We start from the raw sequence: 23,001 nt of genomic DNA, 5'->3' as shown, positions 1-23,001 counted from the left end.
GTCTGGTTATATAATGACGTTGAGGATAATCATCATTGTCTTCCTCTTCCATCTTGCGATAGAATTGTTGCAGTTTCAAAGGAGGTTCACTTAATCGAATGGCACCCATAGCAATATCGTTTCCTTCATCATCGATTGTTTTCAAGTCAGTCAATACCTTGATGGTGATGGAGTGATTTCCTGTTGGTAGTAATACTTGACCCTTACTGAATAGCCGTTGTTGATCGGCCAAGGCTTCGGCTGGTGTATTGGCATAAAATGTAATACTATCGTTGCCTTGATGGGTTGTATGCTGTGGTGTAGTTGTTTTACCCAAAGATATGCCATTATCATATACCTGGAACACATCACCGGGTTGTTTAAAGTCAATCAGCTGTAATAATGTAGGATTAGTAAGATAAAAGTCAAAAGTTTGATCAACCATCGTGGCATTATGCGTTGATGATGATGATGATGATGATGACCATGTAAATAAAGTGAAATCCCCGTTCGTTGCTGCAAGAGATGTAATATGTGATTCTCTTTTATTCAGCCGAGATGATGGTGAGGATGATGCTATAGATGATGATACTAATTTAGAAGAAGGACGAAGTGATAATGATTGTGAAATACTGGCTGATGTTGCAAAAAAAGAAAATAGCGATAAGAAGATAAGAAGAATGGAGATTAAAGGATAAGTCAACAGCATAGTTCTTTTTTTTTTTTTTGGAACGAGAAGTAAAGAGGAATCTAATAAAAAAAAAAAAAAGACGAGTTAAAAACTTCATTCATTTTCAATGTTTAATTATTTCAACAATTGACTTGACAGAGAATGACAGGTATATATCCTTCAGTCCAATCCGAAATAACTCAAAAAATACATGATGGAATGCAAATTTTATTTTTATTGATGAATATAAAGTATAAAATAAAAAGAAGACTATTACTATTGTATTTCAGGGATAATGTGATATCTATAAATTGATTGATCATGTGGGTGTGTCTACCTAAAAGTATATACATAATATGAGGAGTTAAATCCATAAAAAATCACTTTAATGACCTTTTGGTACATGATCCACTACAGTCACTGGCGAAATCATTTCCAATTGTTCCTTTTCTGCTTCGGTTGCTGGTCGCTTTTCTTCAATGTAATCTGACAGAACCATACCTGCGGTAGCAAACACCATACCACCTAATTAAGGAAAAAGAAAAGAAGAAGAAAGAAGAAGAAAAAGAAGAAGAAGAAAAAAGAAGATAACGTGTTAAGATGATCTATGTACTATATATATATCTATATCTATATATGTCTACTTACCAACACCTAGCCATATTCTAGTCTTTGGTGGAAGTGCTTTATAAGAACCCCATAAACTTTTACGTTGCATTGGTAAAAGATTTGTTTATTCGTTGAAAAGAAAAAGAGAGAGACAAAAAAAAAAAAAAAATGGAAAGATGAATCAACTTTTTTTTTTTTTTTAACTGAAAGGTTTCAAAGACAGCTTGGATTATTCCAATTCGCTCAACTTTTTCTACATTATCTTTATTTTTTTTTTTTTTTTTTTTTTTGGTTTCCTTTCTTTTTATTTATTTCTAATACAAATGAAAAACTTACTTCTATTCTTCTTCTTATTACTCTTTTATTCAAGGTATTAAAAAAAAGGACCATTATATATACAAATTTTCTTACCTTTTATTTCTATATTTTTCTTTCTCTCTCTCATTCTTTTATATTTATTAGTATTACACCATTGAACGTTGTTATCGCAACCTTAAACGAGAAACGAGCACCACCATTCAGTCAATCCTCAGATATACCTTCCCGACTAGGTGATTATACCCACTCTCATGAGAACGTTGAAAAACCGACCTTTACCTGTGTATCTATAGGGGAATGTGATGTCTGTACTTCACTTGAAAAGGTAAATACAATTATATACTTTACATAAAAAGGTGAGAATGTATTTCTATATTTACTCTACTCACCCTATTTATTTTTGATGCACAACATCTTCATATACAAACCATCATTACCATCACTACCATCACCACCATCACTACTACTACGACTATCATTGTTATTATGACTTTCATTGTTACTACCACTCTTCACCATTTAACATCTTGCCTATTATTCATTCATATACAGAAAACGGCTCCTTATTGTTTGGAATACGGAAACAAGGAACCTGTACGATGCGAATGGGATGATCCGAATTGGATGGGTAATAGGACGGATATTATGACTGATGATGACGATGTGATTAGTCTACCCACCTTTCGTGCTTGTCCATGGGTGAAAAGGATTGAAAATATGCGCATCATCAAGTTTGAGGTAAGTTAAAAAAAAAAAAAGGAAGATAGAAAATACATTAGTCAAGGATGATATATCTCATAGAATACTATATTCTTTTTTTTTTTTTTTGTAGTCGATCAATTTGGTAGTTGCAGTATTCTCGGTCATGATCTTCCTTTGGCGACAACGAAAATTGGCTCATGAAAAATATCAGCAAATGGCACAACGCATTGGTGTATCAGTATAGCACAATAATCAACCCTTTTTCCACAACCACACACCTACGCACGTCTACACATACACACACACACATGACCCATTTATATCTGTATACTCATTATCATCATTTTTTTTATCCAGTCCTAGTCAATAAATAGATCCATCATATATTTTTGTGAATAAAAAAGAAAAAGTGTATTAGTTTTATTATTTTATATACAAATAGAATAATGGATTAGATAACGGTAAAGAGATAAAAAAAAGGATATATACAAAAGTAGTGGTCATAGAATCAAAAGGAGTAACATAAAAAAAAAAAGAGGAAAGGGGGGATTATTTTGCATCATCAATATAACTAGATACAGTATCCATGATCCTTTGTTGCCAAATAGGAGAAACCAAAAAGGAAGCATGATCTAAACCAAGCATCATTTCTGAATTCAAACCATGTTTTTTCAAATAAGATTCGACACGCGACGAGTTAACAATATTATCATGCTCTGATAAATAAATTTTGGTGTGATGAGGCATAGGTGTTGTCATTAAAGGTTGATTTTGATGTAGTTGATTGATAGGTGTGACATAAAGAGCGCATTGGAACCAATGAAAATGACGAGAGATATAATAGGATATATAAAGTTCACTTGATGCAAAATACTTGACGATGGATTCACTAGCAGTAGTGGGTGTGCGGTAAACAAAATTCGTACAACTAACGAAAGAAAAAAAAAAAAAAAAGTAGAATAGAAGAAAGAGAATCATTAGTCATGCACAATCAAACAACACCGACCTTTTTTTTTTTTGACAACTTACATATCATCATAGTGTAACATGAAACAGATAGGATCCAATAAAATGACACCAGCCACAGATTTGGGTATATGTTTTAAAGACCAAGAAGCTACAGCGGTACCAAGAGAATGAGCAACAAACACTGCATTACGACAATCATGACGATGAAGCATTCTTTGAATATCATTACTGATTTCTTGCATAGTAGGTACATCTTCAACACAACGCATCGATACAAAAGGTAGTTCTATACAAAAGATGGGAGCATCCAGTTGTACCAGTTGATGAACAAATGTCATATAACACATCAATCCAGCACCAATACCATGAATAAATACAATGGGTTTCTTGTTACGATCACCATCACGGAACCAATAAGAAATACGTTCATCACAATCCTTTTCTTGATCACAGGGGGAAAAGGAGGATTCCACAGGGTTCCACAACAGATTCGAATGCACGGCTTCTGGTCCATATTTCTTCATCCCGTAACGTACCTGGAGTACCATAGTATCATAAAGCAAGGTCATCAATTGGATACATACATAAAATAGTAAAGGACGGTGATATGCATTGATAGGATCGAGATTGAGTCGTCTTGATTGAAGTTGATCGTTATAACCTTTTGGAAATTGGATTTGGAATGCCGACTCGAATTCATTTACCATCCATTCGATTTCCTTGACGTGATTGGAATGTTGTAGAACTTCATCCAAAGAAGCTGTAAAAAATGCCCATGATAACCTTTTTTTTTAAAAAAAAAAAAGATGAATATATATATATATATATATTATTTTCATTTTATTTTACCATTCAATCATATTGTCATGATAGATTTCTTCAAAATTAGGTGTAATAGATTGACCATTCAACATCTTTTTGATAAACCAACCAGGTAACCATTCTTTTACATTTTCCACATTGGCAATACATTGAGAAACCAAGATTCGACGTTCTTTACAAGTCAAGGAGTTCACAAAATGTGTGGATTGTTGCATACGATTTCTTGTAATTTGGAAAAAAATATAAAACACCAATTCAGTTGCCAACCAATAATGGATTGTCGTTGGTAATAAAAAATAGCCAGTGTTGTTATGAAAATCTGTCAATAATGTTGTTGTTTGTGATACATAGATGTAGTAAAGAAAGTAAACAAAAGCACAAGGTGCTAATGCAGTTTGACATAATGCTACTGTATAAACAGTTAATCTTAAAAGAGGATGGTCAGGAATCATAAAGTAATGGTATGATAAAAAAAGATGAAAAGAAAAGAAAAGAAAAGAAACGTGAAAAATAAAAAGAAATCGAAAAAAAGTCTTCCATTTTTAAACATCAGCTACCCCAAAATGCCATTTTCGCCAATAAGAAAAAAACTCTTCTTCTTAACCCCCTTCCCTTTATTCCCTTTTTATTACGGAACTTGAAATCGTTTAACCCCCCAATTCCTTTACATCGTCTCAATTCCCCAATTATACAAATAAAATAATTCAAAAAAAAAGGAGTGATCATCCTCTTTATTAACTAAAACATAAACTATAATACATAAAACTACAAAATAATACTATATATAAATCATCAAAGTCATCTAACTAATTAATGATTGTAAATTTCTCCATTCACGGTCCAGCTTGCACTAAGGTATTTCGGTTCCAGATGATCCAAAAAATGTTGTCGCCATAACTTGATGAAGTTTTCCAATTCGGGCCAACGTTCCTGTTTTCCGTCTTCCGAGGTTATCTTTCCTTTTTCCATCAGTTGTCGAATCACGCAAGTCCCATGGTCTATAAAGTCTGGTCCACGGTATACATCTTCAAGTCGACTATATTGTTCCAAAATTGTCTTCCAAGCCATTATCCTTCCGTCGTCGTCATATGATATCGGTTCGTTTTGATTTTCATGACGATCATAATACTCCTTTACAACCAATATGAGCTCATCTCGTCGTTGTTGGGGTATTTTATCTTCAAACCGTAATAATGCCGTGGCTGCCTTGCGTACCTGTCGTTTTTCTGCCGAATTGATCCATCCTTTTCCTTCCAACGGACAATCATATTGTTTCATTAATTCTTTCTTTAATTGGGTTGCTTTATCTTCGTATAGATGATGGCATTGTTTGCAAAGTAAGAGAATGTCCCGGCTCTATATATATATAAAATGCAATGCATCATTTTAGTGTCATCAGCCTCCCTTTCAATAATCCATTAAATCAAAATAAAATCATATAATATCATTTTCTTTTTTGTTTTATCCCTTACCGATTTTGATTTGATGGAAAGAGGCATAGCTCGACGATACATTTCAGGAACTAAAAAAAAATCAAAAAAAAAAGTTAGTTGACTTCCCATTTGTATCCAATTTTTTTTTTTTTAGAGGAAAAAAGAAATAAATAAGCATTACCTACATGGTGCATAGTTAATAGTTCAGTTGCATTACATGCTACACAAGTGTTGATTCGTTCTTCAACCATATAATCACCTTCTTTGTGTCCATTTCCTTTGGCTTCAAAGGTCAATTGAATTGTTCGTTCACCAGGTATCAATTTGGCCAAGTTTCGTTTCAAATACCAGTTTGCTTTTTTTCTATAAAAAAAAAAAAATTAAATAAATAAAAAAAAAAAAAGAGATTAATAAGAGTATTAGTGATATATATAAAAAAAAAAACTTGTGACTGACTCGTTACAACGGAACATGAGTTTGTTGTGAAGAGAATAGACTTTCCAGTTTTCATAAATAATGTTGGTTTTTTTTGTTTGCATGACAATAGGTTTTCTTTCTGCTGGCATGATATATAAATAGAGTTACACAGGGGAATAACGAAAGAGAGTGAGAATGATAAATTTGTTCAGTTTTGACGTATTAGATAGTGGATAAAATAATGAAAAAGAGAAACAATGAAAATTATTTTTTTTTTTTTTTGTTTTTGGACGGTTGTTTTTATTGCGATTTTCTTATTTTGGTCAACTAATTCACACTCCGTGACATGCAAGTATTTATGATCTTTTCTTTTTTATTATTATTATTATTTCTTTTTCTTTTCTTTTTTTTTTATTTCATTTTATAGTATATAGTCAATGTCTTTTGATCAAAATAAAAATGATTCATCATCTAATGATTTGATGACATCTTGGATATCTGCTTTGATATTTGGTAGTGATCAAAAACCATCTTCTCCTTCAAGACCTCAATCATCTATACCTCAACTACAACAGCAACAACAAGAAGAAGAAGAAGTACATGATTTCCAAAGACCATTATCATATCCTCAACCATCATCATATCATTCTACTGAATATCATCCTACTGAATATTCAATATCGCGACAACCAAGACCTCTTCCATTATCTCCACCTCCTATTTTACCATCCAATTATCAACATCCATATCATCAACAACAACAAACCTATCTACCAAGTCTTGATATACCATCCTTGACCTCTTCTCTTCCCAATCAACCGTTATCTCAAGTACTATCATCAGTGCCACCACATTTATCATCATCTACTTTGTCAAATCATCCATTACCACCTGCACCTCATGAAAGATTTAACTCTCCTTCTTATGATTCTGCCACCACATTGAATCAATATAATAATAATAATGATGATGATGATGATGAAATCCCCACTGATAAAAGATCAAAAATGCATTATGGTCCAGCTCCCTTACGTACAACAAGAAGATATGCGACAAAACGTTTATTATTAACTCGAGGTAATCTGGTGGTGGAAAATGCAGTGCCTATGACCTTACTTAGTCAAGTACCTCGTAAAGATGATGATGAATTCAAAAAGATGCGATATACAGCAGCAACTTGTGATCCGGATGATTTTGTGTCTAATGGATTCAAATTACGACAACAATTGAATATACCAAGGGAAACTGAAATACATATCGTCATCACAATGTACAACGTAAGTCAAGAGAAGTAAAAAAAAAAAAAAAAAAAAAAAAAAAAAAAAAAAAAGTATATCTCATTATTATTAATATTATTATTATTATTATTTTAGGAGGATGAATACTTATTTGCAAGAACAATGCATGGTGTAATGCAAAATATTAGAGAACTTTGTGCAATGAAACATTCAAAAACATGGGGACCAGAAGGTTGGAAAAAGGTTGTAGTCTCAATTGTGGCCGATGGAAGAAAGATCATTCAACCTCGTGTTCTATCTATTTTGGCAGCTATGGGTGTTTATCAAGAAGGATTGGCCAAGAATATTGTGGATAATAAACCAGTGACAGCTCATATATACGAAGTAAGTAGAATGGATACCTCTTTTATATATATATACGTATGTATTTTTTATTCATTTCTTTGATATGTCCTTTTTTAGTATACAACTCAAATTTCTTTTGATGAGAAATTAAAACGCCGTGGTGCTAGTAAGGTATGAAATATTTTCCCTTCTTCTTTTTCTATTTCTCACTCCCCCTTTTTCTTTCGATAGGGTATTGTACCAGCTCAAATTCTCTTTTGTCTCAAGGAAAAAAACGCCAAAAAGATCAACTCACATCGATGGTTCTTCAATGCATTCAGTCAATCTCTTCAACCTAAAGTATGTATTCTTTTAGATGTTGGAACTCAACCTGGACCATATAGTATTTACCAACTATGGAAAGCCTTTGATCGAGATCCTCAAATTGGTGGTGCTTGTGGTGAAATTCGTGCCATGTTGGGACCTGGATTCAAATACCTTCTTAATCCACTTGTTGCTGCTCAAAACTTTGAATACAAGGCAAGTTTATTATTATATACGTATTTTATATCTCACTCCTTATAACTCTTTTCCTTTTTTTTTTTTTTTTTTTTTTTTTAGATGTCCAATATTTTAGACAAACCCATGGAGTCAGTACTGGGATACATTGCGGTTCTTCCTGGTGCGTTTTCAGCTTATCGATATTGTGCCATTCAAAACGATGTCAATGGGCAAGGTCCTCTGGAAAAATACTTTAAAGGTGAAACGTTACACAGTAATCATGGCAAACAGGAAGGTGGTAGTGGTTTATTTGAAGCAAACATGTACTTGGCTGAAGATCGGATTCTATGTTTTGAACTGGTGGCCAAAAAGGATGAAAAATGGTTACTGCATTACTGCAAATCTGCCTCTGCGACTACGGACGTACCGGATCATCTCGCTGAATTTATCTCTCAACGCCGAAGATGGCTGAATGGAAGTTTCTTTGCTGGTGTCTATGGCTTGTGGCACTTTGCCGCTCTTTGGCAAAGCCGACATTCTTTGACTCGAATGATACTTTTGACAATTGAAGCTATTTACAATGTCATCAGTCTCCTCTTTAGTTGGCTCGCCTTGGTAAGTCCTCAAAAAAAATATACATATAAAAAGAAAGAAGATACTAATCAATGAATATATTCTAGGCAAATCTTTATATTACTTTCTTCTTTATTACCAAAAGTTTGGCGGATCCTGATACAGGTCCTTTTTTCAATGACTGGGGTGCTCGATTATTTGATATCTGTCGTTTCTTTTATTTATTCCTTTTGTTGGTGATTTGTATTTGTTCTATGGGCAATCGACCTCAAGGGTAAGATAAAAAGGAATTGAACCTATCATAATTGTCTAAACTGATCACATTTTTTTTTCTGATGTTTTGTTTTTGTATAGAGCAAGATGGTTGTTTATGGGATGTTTGATTGGCTTTTCTTTGATTATGGCTTATATGATATTTGGATCATCTTGGCTTGTCTATAGAGGAATCAAGTTGGCTGCGGAGAATACTAACTGGACAAATGATACGGGAATAAATGCACTTTTGGTGTTACGCAATGAAAATCTTCGCAACATGGTGATCTCTCTTATGGCTACCTATGGACTTTACTTTATTTCTAGTGTCATCTATCTTCAACCGTGGCATATTTTTACAAGTTTACCTCAATATCTCTTATTGTTACCTGGTTACGTTAATATATTGAATATTTACGCCTTTTGCAATACACATGATGTTAGGTATGTACGAAAAAAAAATTTAATTTAACATATGATACTTTGACTGAACTGAATGTTTTATTTATTATTATTATTATTAGTTGGGGTACCAAAGGTGATAATACAATAGCCAAAGATCTAGGTGTGGTTACCAAAGTATCCAAGGAAGAAGGCGAAGTAGAATTAGAATTACCTACTGATCCTCAAGATATTGAAAATGAATATGGTGCTGCTTTGATGGAATTGGAAAGAAAGGTGCCACCTCCAGAGGTAATAATCAATAATGATTTTTGTGATCTTGTTATTTATTTCCTTTTTTTTTCGATAGAACAAACCAAGTGCGAATCAAGAAGATGGATTCCGATCATTTAGAACTCATCTTGTACTGGTATGGTTAGCTTGTAATGCATCCTTAGTAGCCATTGTTACTTCAACAAAATACGAGACACTCTATATTCCTTCAGCTGGTAATACTTATATGTTGGTGATTTTATGGACAAATGCAGGTTTGGCCGCATTCAAGTTTATCAATGCTCTCATCTTCCTTATCTTACGGTTATTTAGTAGTACTTAGTTATAGATCTTTCCTTTTTTTTTTTATTAGACCATCATTAGTTTGGATTTTTACCTTCCACTTTATTTTTTTTTTATCTTTATTCTTTTTTTTTATTTGCTTTTAATAAATGATCCTTGGTCCTCCATGGAAACATTATACGTTGATGATGATTGGTGATTGTATAGGGAATGTTTGAAAGTGGATACAATTAAAGATGGACAGACGATTGATGATGATGGATGAATGATGGATAAACGGATGCTGATTCTGTGACAATGATTATTTTAACTATGATTTTGTTTTTTTTTTTTTCTTCATATCATGATGATGATGATTTTTCTAACAAAGGTCTCGATGACAAGTGGAATTTTTTCATTGGGCTCTTATGGTTCCAGAATTTCATAATAAATGCGTATGAGGTATCTCTTCTATAATTCCGATGGTGCCACGCCGTAGTCATTACTATTCACTGGAATCAATTGACAGTCAGAGGTAATACAAAAGGGAGATGATATTGGCTTAAGCTTATATAGTATAAAATAAAAAAAGAAAGAAAAAAGGTACACTTTATTGATGATATAGATGAAAACAGAAAAAAAAAGTCTAGTAATTTCAGGAACAAAAAAAAAAAGGGGGGATTCATAAAATAGGTTAATGGGGTAAAATAGAAAGTGAATATGCAAAAGAAAAAAAAGAAAAAAAAAGGACATATAACGTCATGAACGTAGTGACATGAACTAAACATGATGAAGTATATATAGACATGACGAATAAATAAAAGGATGGAAAATGACTTGATTACCAACAGTAACAAAGGATATCATCACCATAACATAAACATGAATCAAAAACAGAAAATGAATGAATGATCAAAAAAGAAGAGTTCAATTATTAACAACGACGAATATCATAGTAGTATCCACCACAGTACAAAGAGTTTTGTAGAGCTCGATAGTAAGCTTGACCAATGGATGCATTGACCCAACCTTCACCCGAAGAAAACCAAATCTTTTCTAATTGTAATTGAGAAGAAGGATCGAAAGCGTGCCATCTTGATCCAGCGTAATACATCCAAGAAGCCATGATTAAATGATATTTAGTATATAAAATGCAAAAAAAAAAAAAAAAGATGGTGATTTATGCGAAATTGATTGATGTATGTTGATCGATGATCAAATGTTTACTATATATAAAATGTAGATGATAAAAACTGAAAATGAATAATAATAATAATAATGAAAAGAAATATCAACATCATTCACAGATGCATGTTGCTTTATATACAGTTGTCTATTGATGGGTTATTTTTAACCTATCGGATTGTAGGATTGTCAAGAAGGATATAATTGGTAATTAAAGACCCTGTTCGTGTGACAAAAACAGTTTGATCATTCCCCCGCAGTGGCAAGCCCAAATATGAAAGTGGCGTCTTTTGAGCGGAACTATTAACGATACCCTTTTTTTTTCAAGTGTTAATGTTCTGGAAGGATCTAATAATGGTATACTTTTTTTTTCAAGCCTTTATTTCTTAGTCTTCATGCAAAAAAAAAAAAAAAAAAAAAGAAATCATTTCTAATAATAAAAAAATACTCTGTATAAGGATATACGTATATATCTATATATATGTATGTGTACATTTATCTATGGATGTATTCTACATAGATGGTATATTCTTAGAAAAAGACAATCATCACTCGCCACAACTGCGTAATCATGATGCAACAATGATTTGGATTTGGTCACGTAGCCAAGCAAAAAAAAAAAAAAAAAAAAGGAGAGCAAGGAAAAAAAGGAATTTAGGCTTTGATCTACTGGAAAAAAAGGAACCATTCAGAATTGCGCGGGTAGAGATCTATTTGATCATGAGCCTAAAATAAAGTTTTTTTTTTTTTTTGGTGGCCCTTCCTTCAATCTATGAGCCCTTTCGTTTCTATTCGGTGGCACTTCCCCGATGACTTTTCTCTTTTTTTTTTTTTTTTTTTTTTTTTTTTACGCAGCAGCAGATCGATTTAGTTGATAAAAATGGTTGTTGATTAATGAAGGATGTTGTTATGATATTGACTAATTAAGGACAATGGTGATGATTATAAATTCAAACCAATAATACATATATAAACATAACGCTTTATTTATAGAAAAAAAAATACAAAGATAACTATGGAGGAGTAATCAATAATAATGGAAGTAACAGATGATGATAAAGAGAGTTTCATAAAAATGAGATAGAGAGAATATGAGATGAATGGATATATCAAATGAATTCTAAAAAAAAAAAAAAAAGGAATGGAATGGACTTGGGATGACATGAGGGAATAAAAAAAAATGCCTATACTAAAAAAAAAAAAAAAAAAAAAATAACTAGTATCCTAAATAGTATCAAGATGAAATGGAATGCAAGCATTCGACAAGCACTTGGTCCAACCATATAAACCGATCCTTTGCTGATAAGATATTCAAAGTGGATTCCATTTCGTTCATCGATTGATATTTTGTCGAGAGAGTGGCGGCAGGTGATGTTGATGATTTGTTATTCGTAGTGTCCAAAGTGGTAGGTTGCCTGCTACGCTTGACTCTTGGTGGCGGAGGTAATGATGTCATGATATCTGGAAGATACGCCAATGATCCTGGTTGGTTACCTTCCTCTTGATCACTATTTATATCATTGTCTCTATTGTTGTTGATGGTGATCTTGATATGGGTATATTGAGGACTATTTTCGGCAACACCGTTATCATTGCTGTTATGTCGACTGTGACTCATGTAATAGCGTTTGTAGAGATTGTTGTCATTGTTGGATGTTTCATTGTTCAAACCAAGATCGTTTACCATACCGTTTCTACCGATATTGTTGTTGATCAGTTGTTGCTGTTGTTGTTGTTGTTGTTGTTGTTGTTGCTGTTGTTGATAGTGATACGAGGTACTGTTGTGTGGACGAGCGAAATTTCCATAAAGCATTTGTTGTTGGAGCTCTGTACCCCAGCTGAATTTTGATGTTGATTTTTGGTATTGATCCGCAGCTCGTTGGGTGATGGCATAGGCAAGAGGTACTCCAAGTAAAGATGGTATACATCGAATAGGTTCAATTGATGCATGTTGTTGAATCGCCGCTATCGTTCCAGGTGTACGCAAACATATTCGGAAAAGTATCAAACTACAAGGACCAGTTGTGAGAGCAAAGGCTGGAATATCCAATACTTCAGCTTGTAAAACAGCACCATAGAGACCTAAATGCATTCCATTGGTTCCAGTGACTTGAATTAATCGTTGACTCGCCAATTCAAGTGCTCTTGCAAATCGATGACTCTTCATTGTAGTATCTACTGTTGGATTGACGAGAGTTGAAGACTGAGACATTGGTGATGTGATCGAAGATATGCTTTTCTGTTGGTGATGATATTGACGTTGATGATGCATATTGTTCAATTCTTGATCCAAAGCTGATCCTACGGTTGATCCATTTGTTTTCACGGTTGTCGCTGTACTGATGCCTGCTGATGATGCAATCGAATGAGGACCTCCCAAAGTTTGTGCGCTGTTAGTTGAAGAGCGACCCATGATCAAGTTAGTGCAAGGTTGCAAGTCGATGTACTTGTCGATATCGGCTACATGTTGTAAAGGTTGACCTTGAAATGTATGTGATAAACATTGTTTGTCATCCGCTGATAATTGTCGTACAATTTCACCAGTATCCTTATAAGTCAAATCCACAATAGGAATACCATACCGACTTTTCTTGTCTACCACCATTTGTACATTGTCATAAGTTTGACCTTCATCTATAAGACCCATAAGACCAACCAGAACACGAGGAGAAGTATCACCAGTGAGTCGAAGAGAACTTTGAGCCAATAGCATCATATCACGGAAGTGGTTCAGTAAATATTCATTGGGAACGTGCAATTTGTCAGCCATAATTTTGGAGATAAAAGTAGGACCTGCAAACCGGTAACCTTGAGCCATAAATCGATGGATATCTTTATCAGAAGTAAGTTGACGTACAAGCACAATATGTCGTTCTTCATCACCTTCAACCCTGGATGGTTCTGTCGAGTGGAACTGTTGAGTAGAAGAGTGTCGTTTGTATTCAAGGCGAACAGTGGATGATGATACCTTCTTTTTACCCAATACTTTTGATTCCATAACGTTTGCTTGATCGAACGAAGTTTTCTTTGATTCAGGTTTCCATGAGTTACTACAAGAAGTTGTAGGAGCTGTTTCCGAGAGTGAATATTCGTCGTCATAATCAGTAGCATTATCATCGACTTGACTAGAGATAAAACTACTTTTAAAATTTTTGAGACCCTGTTTCATGGCAAGTCGTTTCTGTTGGAATAAACTAAGTCGATGAATGGTGTGTGTTTCGATAACTGATTCGTATAGGAGACCAAGTTCAGAAGCATCATTAAGATGTAAGGATTCCATTAGACTTGAAGTAGCTTCGTGGAAACGACGTTCAGCAGTGTTGAATTCACCAGAGTGTGAGGTACGTTCGTAGTCTTCCAGAGTGGGTATTGTAGACCATTGTGTGACGACTTGAAATAAACGAACAAAAAGAGGATGTGTAGAAGAGAATTCTTGACGAGTAGTCTTAGGAAAAAAAAAAAAAAAAAAAAAAGAGAAAGAAAAGAAAAAGATTTTTTTTTTTATTAGTCGCGCTTTTTCCTTGTAGGTGAAGAGGGAAAAGAGTTTTTCCATGCTTACTTTGAATTGAATGTCAGATAACACTTCTCTACTTGGTAATAGACCACCAATATCCACCATGATTCGTCCACTTCCATCGAACAAGACCAAATCCACAACCAAACGTCTTTTGGCTTTTTCTGAATTTTCTGCCAGTCGTCTCATACTACATTTGACACCAATATAGAATAAGGATATACAAGCAATAACCACAATAGCACAAATCACACCAATCAATGCAGGTGTGGGCAGCAATGGTGTAGGAGGAGGACTACCATTATCATCAGCATAATATTCAGTCCCTGCCATAGCAGTGTAATGCATACCTAGAAAAAAAAAAGGTCAGTGAGAAGTATATTTCTAAAAAAAAAAAAAAAAAGACGTATAGTGAATTGATTTGTTTACCACAGACAGCAACTCCCATGATGATTGCACAACCAAGACGTTTGTACCATTGATTCATCCATTGTTCTCTTAATTTGAAGAAGATCCATAGAGCAGCCGTGACAGCGGTACATGCAATAATAACAGCACCAACAACATAAGGGGGGTTGTAAACTACTTGAAAATATTCAATCGCGAATTGCCCTACAACAGTGTAATATAAATTATAACAAATGGATGAGAATGATAGATGATCGAATAATAAACGATGATTCAAGAAGGGTGATGGAATGCATGGATGATTGAATACACGGATGATGGGATGACAGGATGATGAGGTGATGAGATGATGAGATGATGGGATGATTGAATGTACAGATGATTGAATATACAGATGATTGAATGTACAGATGATTGAATGTACAGATGATTGAATGTACAGATGATTGAATGTATGGATGATTGAATGTATGGATGATTGAATGTATGAACGATTGAATGTATGAACGATTGAATGTATGGATGATTGAATGTATAGATGATTGAACGTATGGACAAATGCTAACGTTAATAAAAAAAAAAGCATAAATCTTACCTAAATAGTGCATTGTAGCAATTCCAGACTATTGAAAAAAAAATAAAGGTGATGAGTTAGTTTATTTAATTTAATAATGATCATCGAGATAAAAAGATGATATTTTACCCCAGCCAGGATGCCACTAAGAATGATACGATATGTTTGAACATGTTCCGTTACACCAACAAAGGAAAAAGATACAAACATGCAGGCAATAGCGACAACCAAACTAGCAAAAGTATATCCTCCAGAATAGGCCAATTGATAAGGTTGAGTATGATTTGGAAACACCAAGGTCAAACTGTTATTTCCAATAAAATGCATCGACCATATACCAACACTACCCATTGCAAGTGCGGCTGATAATAACAGATACCTTTGATATATATAAAAATAATAAAAATAATTAAAATCACAATATGTAATAAAATATGATACCTACCAATTATATCTGCCTTGTATATGAGTTCGTCTTGTCAATAATTCCAAAGTAGTCATAGCACCAATGACAGAAATAATGAAACTAACGAAGATGATGCCACCATTGAATCTTTGTATGGCAATAGCTCCCATAACGAACTGAAGCTATCGATTTGTCGAATATAAATAGTTTTTTTTTTTTTTTATCGGTAAGAGTAGACGTGATGATCCGGTATGAATGAAAAATAGTGATCTAATTAAAATCAAGGAGCAAAAAAAAAAAAAAAAAAAAAAAGGGAAAAGAAAGAGGGAAAAAAAGAAATGTGAATGATATAAAAGAAATAATATAATAATAATAAAAAAAAAAAAACTTTTTCGGTGCAAAGCGTTAAAAAAGAGAGACAAGTGAATATATAATAACGGAGATCTAATGTTACATGTCGTCTATTACCGTTGACCTATATTTTTAAGGTAACACAACCTATTGTCCTGATATCACCGGAACGATCAACTTTCATAATCTCAGTTTTATCTATTTTTGTTTCTTTTTTTTTTAATATTTTGAATGATTTTAGAATTTAGATTAAGATTATTTGATCTTATGAAAAAAAGAAAAGAAGAATAAGATGATTTAATAGAAAAAGAGAGACAACAGAAAAAAAAAAATCATACGTTCAATAAAAGTCTTGTCCATGGTAATTTGTGTAACATTCCTTCTTGCATGTGCCAAATCGATAACTGCCATTTTAGTGTTCGCATTGTTCTGTCATGAGGAATCATCCATTATCATTTGCTAGTCGGTTATCTAAAAGACTTTTATTTTATTTTTTTTACTCAACAGTAAAAGCAGCACCAATAACAACAATACGATCTCTCTTTTTTTTTTTTTATGGAAAAAGTTTGATTAGTCGCATTTGTCATTTCCATGTAAGAAAAAAGGTTTGCTTATGTAGTAAAGTAGGTAATCATGTTAACAAGTTTTACGAAAAGAGAAATTGAGAACCCATATTTGGTGAAGTAAGGTGTTACCTATCACAGGATATTATGTATTGCTAATAAGTACAGTACAAAAAGGAAATGGAAAAAATGGTCTTTTTTTTTTTTTGTTGGGTTTGTGTTGGTTACTAATATTCTATTGTTGTGTACAGAGAAATCTTATTTTTCTAAAAAAACTTTTAGTTTCACAGAGAACCGACAACTCGTCTACCAATTTTGGATTTCTCCTTCAAACATTTTAGTTCGACTTCCGCTTAGTGTTCGCTCTTACTTCGGTCCTGCCTTTTTATTCTCTTTTCCGGTTTCTTTTTTTTCTTTTTTTTTTTTTTTTTTTATTCTTTTCTTTCTTTTTTTTCACTTTTTTTTTTTTTTTCTGAGCTCATTCTCAATATTATCAATTAGAATATTATCTACATATTAAGATGAGAGAAAAGAGGAAGTTGTGAAATGTAAGGAAGGAGTGTATGCAATGTTAGCTTGGTAGTGGAAAACTTTTATACTAATTATTTAGAATATCTTCAAGTTCGCGCTTCTTACAATAGAATGTATTCTGACAAACTGGATTATACAAGTATATTCGAGCGGGAAAAGTATTTTGAAAAGGTAAGAAAAGATGAATCGATATTATTTAATGATAAATGATTGCTGTCTCATTGATTTTATTGCACCTATGATTAGTATACGACAAGGTGGTCTCTATTTAGGATGTATTCGACTTTGAATGGACTGGGGCTATGATGGGTTCTGTTGTAGAATGGATTACTTTCAGGGTGGATTACATTCAGGATGGATTACGCTTTAGGATGGATTACGCTTTAGGATGGATTATGTTTAGGATAGATTATGTTTAGGATGGATTATGTTTAGGATGGATTATGTTTAGGATGGATTATGTTTAGGATGGATTATGTTTAGGATGGATTATGTTTAGGATGGATTATGTTTAGGATGGATTATGTTTAGGATGGATTATGTTTAGGATGGATTATGTTTTATATTTATTATCAGAATAGCAGAATAGAATATAGTAGAATAGAATATAATGTAGAATAGAATATAATGTAGAATAGAATATAATAGAATAGAATATAGTTGAATAAAATATAGCAGAATAAAATATAATAATAGAATAAGATAGGATAGGAATAGCTATTATAATAAACATTACATATAGATCAAAAGTTGGAAACCATTATGGATTATTCATTTGATGGATTAGTTGTTGGAAATATTAGTATGATGATGGTAATTTATAATTACTAGTAACGATGATTTGTAGAAAGTTAACTTATTCAGTCAAAAAATCCATGGAAACCATGAGTAAAGGAAAGAATACCGATAGCCAAGACAATACCATAAAAGATCATCCCAAAAAGGAAACGTGCTACATGACTTTCTTTGGCAGCTTCGAAAATGGACCAAAATACAGCAAATCCAAAGAATCTAAGTTAAACCCAAAATAATAATAATAAAAAATACAAGGTTTACTATCGTCATCATCATTGCTGAATTGAAAAAAAAAAAAAATAGAAACTTACACCCAAGTTAAAATCATCACAATTCTTGTACGGCTTTGACCAATGGTATTTAATACCAATACAGATAACAACATCAAAATAAGATCACCTAGTACTTGAGATGCGCGTGTCAATCTATTCTGTTACCATCAACAATTAACAGTAAGAATAATAATAATAATAATAAAAAAAAAGACAAAAGATTAAAAAAAGTACATTTTTTCTATTTTTTTTTTTTAAGCATACATGGGCATTAGAAGTACCAGGTCGTTGAATCCAACCACGATATCCTCCAGTAGCATCGGTATTTTGAGGAACAGCAACACCATCTTCAGTTGTTCTTGTATTGACTCCTGATGAATAGTGTCCATCACCAAAGACATGACGAAGGAACCATACTAAACCCCAATAAGCAAGTAAGGAGAAGAAGGCAACCCAGTACATTTTAACATTAGGATCCATCATAAACAATGAAAAATCGCTTGCTCTGTCACCACGACCATAATATCCTCCACCTCCATAGTAAGGATCATAATCACCAAAAGGTGAACCACGTTGTGATGATGGATGATGAGACATAATGATTTGTTTTAAATTTATATTTATTTAGTAAAAAATAAAAAAAAAAAATAAAAAAAAAGATATTGAGAAATAATAAAAAAAACATGGTTTATATAGATATATCAATAGTACGGACACGTTAGAGAAGTCAAGTTAATAGAATAAGAGTTGAAAAAAAAAATAGAACAAGCAAACAAACAAATAAAAAAAAAAGAAAAGTAATCAGAGTAAATTGATTTTCTTATAAAAAACTAAACTGTTAGGAGTACAATAGAGTGATCCACGTTAAAAATAAGATTTATGCAAGTTTAGATTGTCGATTGAGCCATACGATCCCTTTTTTTTTATTTTTATTTTTATGGATTCATCTTTATTTCAACCAGGGAGTTTTAATTTTTTTTTTTAATTCTTATTCGGCATAAGTACTTTTAATAAAATCATCAAAATACTGTTTTTTTCTGACCTCCTTTAGATTTGATCATCAATAAATAGAATAGTTAAACTAAAATGATTTTTGAAGAAACCAATATAGTAATAAAAAAAAATTCTGATTATGGCCCAGTTTCGGGTTTTTAGGTAAAAAGATAGATGAATTCACAAATTATATATATATATATATAAAGTCTATTTCGTTCAATCAAAATAATTATTAAATATAAAGGAGAAGAAAAAGCTTGAATTGATATTCCATAAAACAATCACCTTTATGTCAGCAGTAAATGAAATTTATTTTCCCGAATACCATCATTGGTTCCTGTAAAATGTTTTAACCGTCATCCAATCATTTTAAAGTGTGCCTGCATCATCATTTTTTTTTTTTTTCATATTACCAATAGATAGTATACATATCATTTTATTTACTAAAGAATTATTGTATACTCATATAATATAATAAAAAGATTTTAATTATCATCTATTTATGATTATTATCATCCATTTTCTGTTACTATTTCTTTTTTTTCAATTTGTTTTATATTATATATAAAGGTAAGATTGGCAGCGGTGGTTGTAATCTCCCCGCATTTTTTTTTTTTTTTTTGTTGTTGTTGATGACTGATGCCAAATTCATGTAGCCTATTATTTTTTTTATTAGGTCTCCGAAATTTTATTTCACCTTTTTCTTTTCGACCTGTTTTTATTTGTTTCTTTTTCTTTTTCTTTTCACTTTTTTTTTTTTATCTTTTCCAAATTTTTTTATATATATTCTGAAACAATGGTGAACAAGATTAACTTGGATAAGCAAACTTACGAAGTACCTAACTCTAGAAAACCTGGACAAACTGGTAAGAAACTAACTGATGGGAAAGAAAAGTAATAGTCTAATATTTATATACCTTTTTTTTTTTGTACCTTTAGGTATTTATCGTAATGCTGTGCGTACTGAACTAGTAGAAAGATTTTCTCCCAAGGTACATACTATGTATGATATCTTCCAACATGGTATGTTATATATTTATCATAAAAGAAAAGAAAAGAAAAAAAAATATTCATAGACAGATAGATATAGACAATTCAACTTAACGAAAACTAACTCTCTCTCTCTCTCTTTTTTTTTTTTTTTTTTGCTTAAGGTTACAAGATTTCTAAAGATCGTCCTTGTTTGGGTCATCGTTCTGTGAATGCTTCAGGTAAACATGGTCCTTACGTTTGGGAAACTTACCGTCAAGTTAATCACCGCATTATCAACTTTGGATCTGGTTTAATGAATTTGATCAATCATACTTTGAATGACCCTCGTACCAAAAGTATTCCTCTCGGTATTTGGTCTGTAAACCGTCCTGAATGGTTCATTACTGATATGGCTTGTGCTGCTTATAGTATGTTCACTGTTGCTCTTTATGATACCCTTGGTCCTGATGCTGTGGAATACGTTGTTAACCACTCAGAATTGGAAATCGTTGTTTGCTCTGGTGATCATATTGCTGACCTTCTCAAGATCAAAGAAAAGTTACCTAAACTCAAGGCAATTATCTCTTTGGATAGTATTGATGATGGTGTTAAGGTTGTTCCTGGATCCGTGTCAAAAAGTGCTATCATCAAGGCTTGGGCAGATGAAAAGAATGTCCTTTTGACTGATATGGCTACTTTGGAAGCTGCTGGTAAGAAGAACCGTCGCTCTATCAACTTACCTCAACCAGATGATTTGGCTTGTTTGATGTATACAAGTGGTACTACTGGTAATCCAAAGGTAAATTATATTTTTTTTTTTAAAAAAAAAAGAGAACGATGGAAACTTCACGTGCAGATATATTTTGTATCTATCGGAACCGGGATTAAGATGAATCACAAACTAAACTTTATTTTCTCCAATTTAGGGTGCTATGTTGTCCCACCGCAATTTCGTTTCTGCTGTCTCAGGTAGTTACTATAATGTTGATGGCAGTCCAGATGATGTCAGCATTTCTTTCCTTCCTCTTGCTCACATTTTCGGTAAAGTGACCGATACTTTGGCTATCGCATTTGGTAGTCGTATTGGTTACTTTGCTGGTGATATGACCACTTTGGTGGATGATATTCAAGAACTCAAACCTACTTTTATGGCTGCTGTCCCTCGTCTTTTGAATCGTATTTATGCCAAGATTGCTGCTTCCACTATCAATGCTCCTGGTATGGTGGGTGCTCTTGCTCGTCGTGGTGTTGCTGTCAAATTGGAAAATCTTGCTAATCAAAAGGGTTTCACTCATCCTGTTTGGGATCGTTTATTATTCAACAAAGTAAAACAAGCTTTGGGTGGAAATATGCGTGTTATGGTCACTGGTTCTGCTCCTATTGGTAAAGATATTATGCAATTCCTTCGTATTGCTTTGTGTTGTGACATTCGTGAAGGTAAGAATCAAAAAAAAAAAAAAAACAGGATCTTGTTGTATCTCATTTGTTTACTTTTTTTTTTTATCGCTGTTCTGTACTTTAGGTTATGGTGCCACTGAAACTACTGCTGCTACTGCTTCTCATTATGAAGGTGAATATCAAGCTGGCCATTTGGGTGCTCCCTTCCCTTCTAATGAAATTAAATTGGTGGATGTTCCTGAAATGAACTACTTATCTACTGATCCTTATCCTCGTGGTGAAATCTGTGTACGTGGTCCTAACGTCTTCTTGGGTTACTTTAAGGAAGAAGAAAAGACTCGTGAAGCTATTGATGAAGAAGGATGGTTCCATACTGGTGAGTATAAATACAATTCAAATCTCATTCTACCTATCCACTTGCTCATCTTCTATTTTTTTTTTTTACTTGTTTTAGGTGATATTGGTGTGATCAATGAACGTGGTTGTTTGGTAATCATTGATCGTAAGAAGAATATCTTCAAATTGGCTCAAGGTGAATGTAAGTAGACAATTTTTATTAAAAGTGTTGTTGAAGGAAAAAAAGGAAGCATAGAGAAATCAGTGATTAAAAAAATCATCTCACATCTTTTTTTCTTTTTTTTTTTTGTCATATTATAGATATTGCTCCTGAAAAGATTGAAAACGTTTATGCAAAGGATGCATTAGTAGCACAAGTATTTGTTCATGGTGATTCCTTACAAAGCTCTTTGGTGGCTATCCTTGTCCCTGATCCAGAAGCTTTACCTGCCTTTGTTGCTGCCAAATCCCCCAAGCTCGGTAAACAAAACTTGTCTTATGCAGAATTATGCAAGCATCCTGAAGTTAACAAGTTAGTATTGAACCAATTGACCAATGTGGGTAAGAAAGCTGGCTTACATGGTTTTGAACTTGCCAAGGCCTTCTATTTGGAAACCGAGCCTTTCAGTATGGAAAATGATCTTTTGACTCCTACCTTCAAGGTCAAGCGTCCTCAAGCCAAGAAACGTTATGAAGCCGAAATTGCTGCCATGTATGAATCTCTCAGCAATCAACCTGAAAAGGCCAAGTTATAAAAAAAAATGGATCTCTCTGAAACAAATATTACATCATTTCCCTTTTTTATCAATCATATCCCCTTTCCCTTTTATATAGTATATGTTGTAGTTTATTTTTCTTTATTAGCTTTAGTTTGATTTTATCTATACATATTAGAAAAAATAGAATAAAAAATTACTACAAAGTAAAAATGATATTATAAAATTTTAAACTAACGAT

General features: G+C 32.9%; 9 protein-coding genes across 9 annotated transcripts; 3 read left to right on the top strand and 6 right to left on the bottom strand.

Annotated features, from left to right (window-relative positions):
* Window positions 1–863: 863 nt before the first annotated feature.
* BX664DRAFT_343738 (uncharacterized protein) lies at window positions 864–1,421 on the bottom strand. The gene is made up of 2 exons (XM_051547360.1): window positions 1,298–1,421; window positions 864–1,174 (listed from the first exon to the last, which is right to left on the bottom strand). The coding sequence occupies exons 1-2, from the start codon at window positions 1,365–1,367 to the stop codon at window positions 1,035–1,037; spliced, it is 210 nt and encodes a 69-aa protein (XP_051396133.1). The 5' UTR covers window positions 1,368–1,421; the 3' UTR covers window positions 864–1,034.
* Window positions 1,422–2,062: 641 nt separating this feature from the next.
* BX664DRAFT_318462 (uncharacterized protein) lies at window positions 2,063–2,522 on the top strand (the record flags this gene model as incomplete). The annotated part of the gene is made up of 2 exons (XM_051542798.1): window positions 2,063–2,314; window positions 2,409–2,522. The coding sequence occupies 2 exons, from the start codon at window positions 2,063–2,065 to the stop codon at window positions 2,520–2,522; spliced, it is 366 nt and encodes a 121-aa protein (XP_051396132.1).
* Window positions 2,523–2,827: 305 nt separating this feature from the next.
* BX664DRAFT_270568 (uncharacterized protein) lies at window positions 2,828–4,284 on the bottom strand (the record flags this gene model as incomplete). The annotated part of the gene is made up of 3 exons (XM_051541104.1): window positions 2,828–3,137; window positions 3,389–4,030; window positions 4,097–4,284. The coding sequence occupies 3 exons, from the start codon at window positions 4,282–4,284 to the stop codon at window positions 2,828–2,830; spliced, it is 1,140 nt and encodes a 379-aa protein (XP_051396131.1).
* A 491-nt stretch (window positions 4,285–4,775) lies between these two features.
* BX664DRAFT_343729 (uncharacterized protein) lies at window positions 4,776–6,171 on the bottom strand. The gene is made up of 4 exons (XM_051547359.1): window positions 5,959–6,171; window positions 5,684–5,865; window positions 5,542–5,591; window positions 4,776–5,425 (listed from the first exon to the last, which is right to left on the bottom strand). Exons 1-4 carry the CDS (start codon window positions 6,066–6,068, stop codon window positions 4,880–4,882), a joined length of 888 nt encoding a protein of 295 aa, XP_051396130.1. The 5' UTR covers window positions 6,069–6,171; the 3' UTR covers window positions 4,776–4,879.
* A 153-nt stretch (window positions 6,172–6,324) lies between these two features.
* Window positions 6,325–9,915, top strand: BX664DRAFT_381074 (chitin synthase 1). Its single transcript, XM_051548935.1, has 10 exons — window positions 6,325–6,790; window positions 6,827–7,196; window positions 7,293–7,541; window positions 7,620–7,673; window positions 7,734–8,021; window positions 8,103–8,597; window positions 8,663–8,829; window positions 8,910–9,251; window positions 9,332–9,500; window positions 9,559–9,915. Exons 1-10 carry the CDS (start codon window positions 6,357–6,359, stop codon window positions 9,802–9,804), a joined length of 2,814 nt encoding a protein of 937 aa, XP_051396129.1. The 5' UTR covers window positions 6,325–6,356; the 3' UTR covers window positions 9,805–9,915.
* A 299-nt stretch (window positions 9,916–10,214) lies between these two features.
* On the bottom strand, window positions 10,215–10,869 carry BX664DRAFT_353715 (uncharacterized protein; the record flags this gene model as incomplete). The annotated part of the gene is made up of 2 exons (XM_051547710.1): window positions 10,215–10,255; window positions 10,683–10,869. 2 exons carry the CDS (start codon window positions 10,867–10,869, stop codon window positions 10,215–10,217), a joined length of 228 nt encoding a protein of 75 aa, XP_051396128.1.
* A 1,272-nt stretch (window positions 10,870–12,141) lies between these two features.
* On the bottom strand, window positions 12,142–16,115 carry BX664DRAFT_287490 (uncharacterized protein). Its single transcript, XM_051541746.1, has 8 exons — window positions 15,870–16,115; window positions 15,554–15,803; window positions 15,446–15,473; window positions 14,872–15,054; window positions 14,488–14,792; window positions 13,410–14,373; window positions 12,720–13,103; window positions 12,142–12,422 (listed from the first exon to the last, which is right to left on the bottom strand). Exons 1-8 carry the CDS (start codon window positions 15,998–16,000, stop codon window positions 12,163–12,165), a joined length of 2,505 nt encoding a protein of 834 aa, XP_051396127.1. The 5' UTR covers window positions 16,001–16,115; the 3' UTR covers window positions 12,142–12,162.
* Window positions 16,116–18,135: 2,020 nt separating this feature from the next.
* Window positions 18,136–18,939, bottom strand: BX664DRAFT_369559 (uncharacterized protein; the record flags this gene model as incomplete). The annotated part of the gene is made up of 3 exons (XM_051548618.1): window positions 18,136–18,286; window positions 18,382–18,500; window positions 18,607–18,939. The coding sequence occupies 3 exons, from the start codon at window positions 18,937–18,939 to the stop codon at window positions 18,136–18,138; spliced, it is 603 nt and encodes a 200-aa protein (XP_051396126.1).
* A 1,042-nt stretch (window positions 18,940–19,981) lies between these two features.
* BX664DRAFT_287488 (uncharacterized protein) lies at window positions 19,982–22,982 on the top strand. The gene is made up of 7 exons (XM_051541745.1): window positions 19,982–20,204; window positions 20,278–20,361; window positions 20,493–21,109; window positions 21,237–21,747; window positions 21,833–22,084; window positions 22,163–22,246; window positions 22,366–22,982. Exons 1-7 carry the CDS (start codon window positions 20,135–20,137, stop codon window positions 22,797–22,799), a joined length of 2,052 nt encoding a protein of 683 aa, XP_051396125.1. The 5' UTR covers window positions 19,982–20,134; the 3' UTR covers window positions 22,800–22,982.
* Window positions 22,983–23,001: the final 19 nt, after the last annotated feature.

Source organism: Halteromyces radiatus (assembly GCF_025201355.1).
Source record: "Halteromyces radiatus strain CBS 162.75 chromosome Unknown BX664scaffold_11, whole genome shotgun sequence".
NCBI classification, from domain to species: Eukaryota; Fungi; Mucoromycota; class Mucoromycetes; order Mucorales; family Cunninghamellaceae; genus Halteromyces; species Halteromyces radiatus.
The sequence above is the reverse complement of the archived record's forward strand: the minus strand, read 5'-3'. Positions and strand labels throughout refer to the sequence as shown.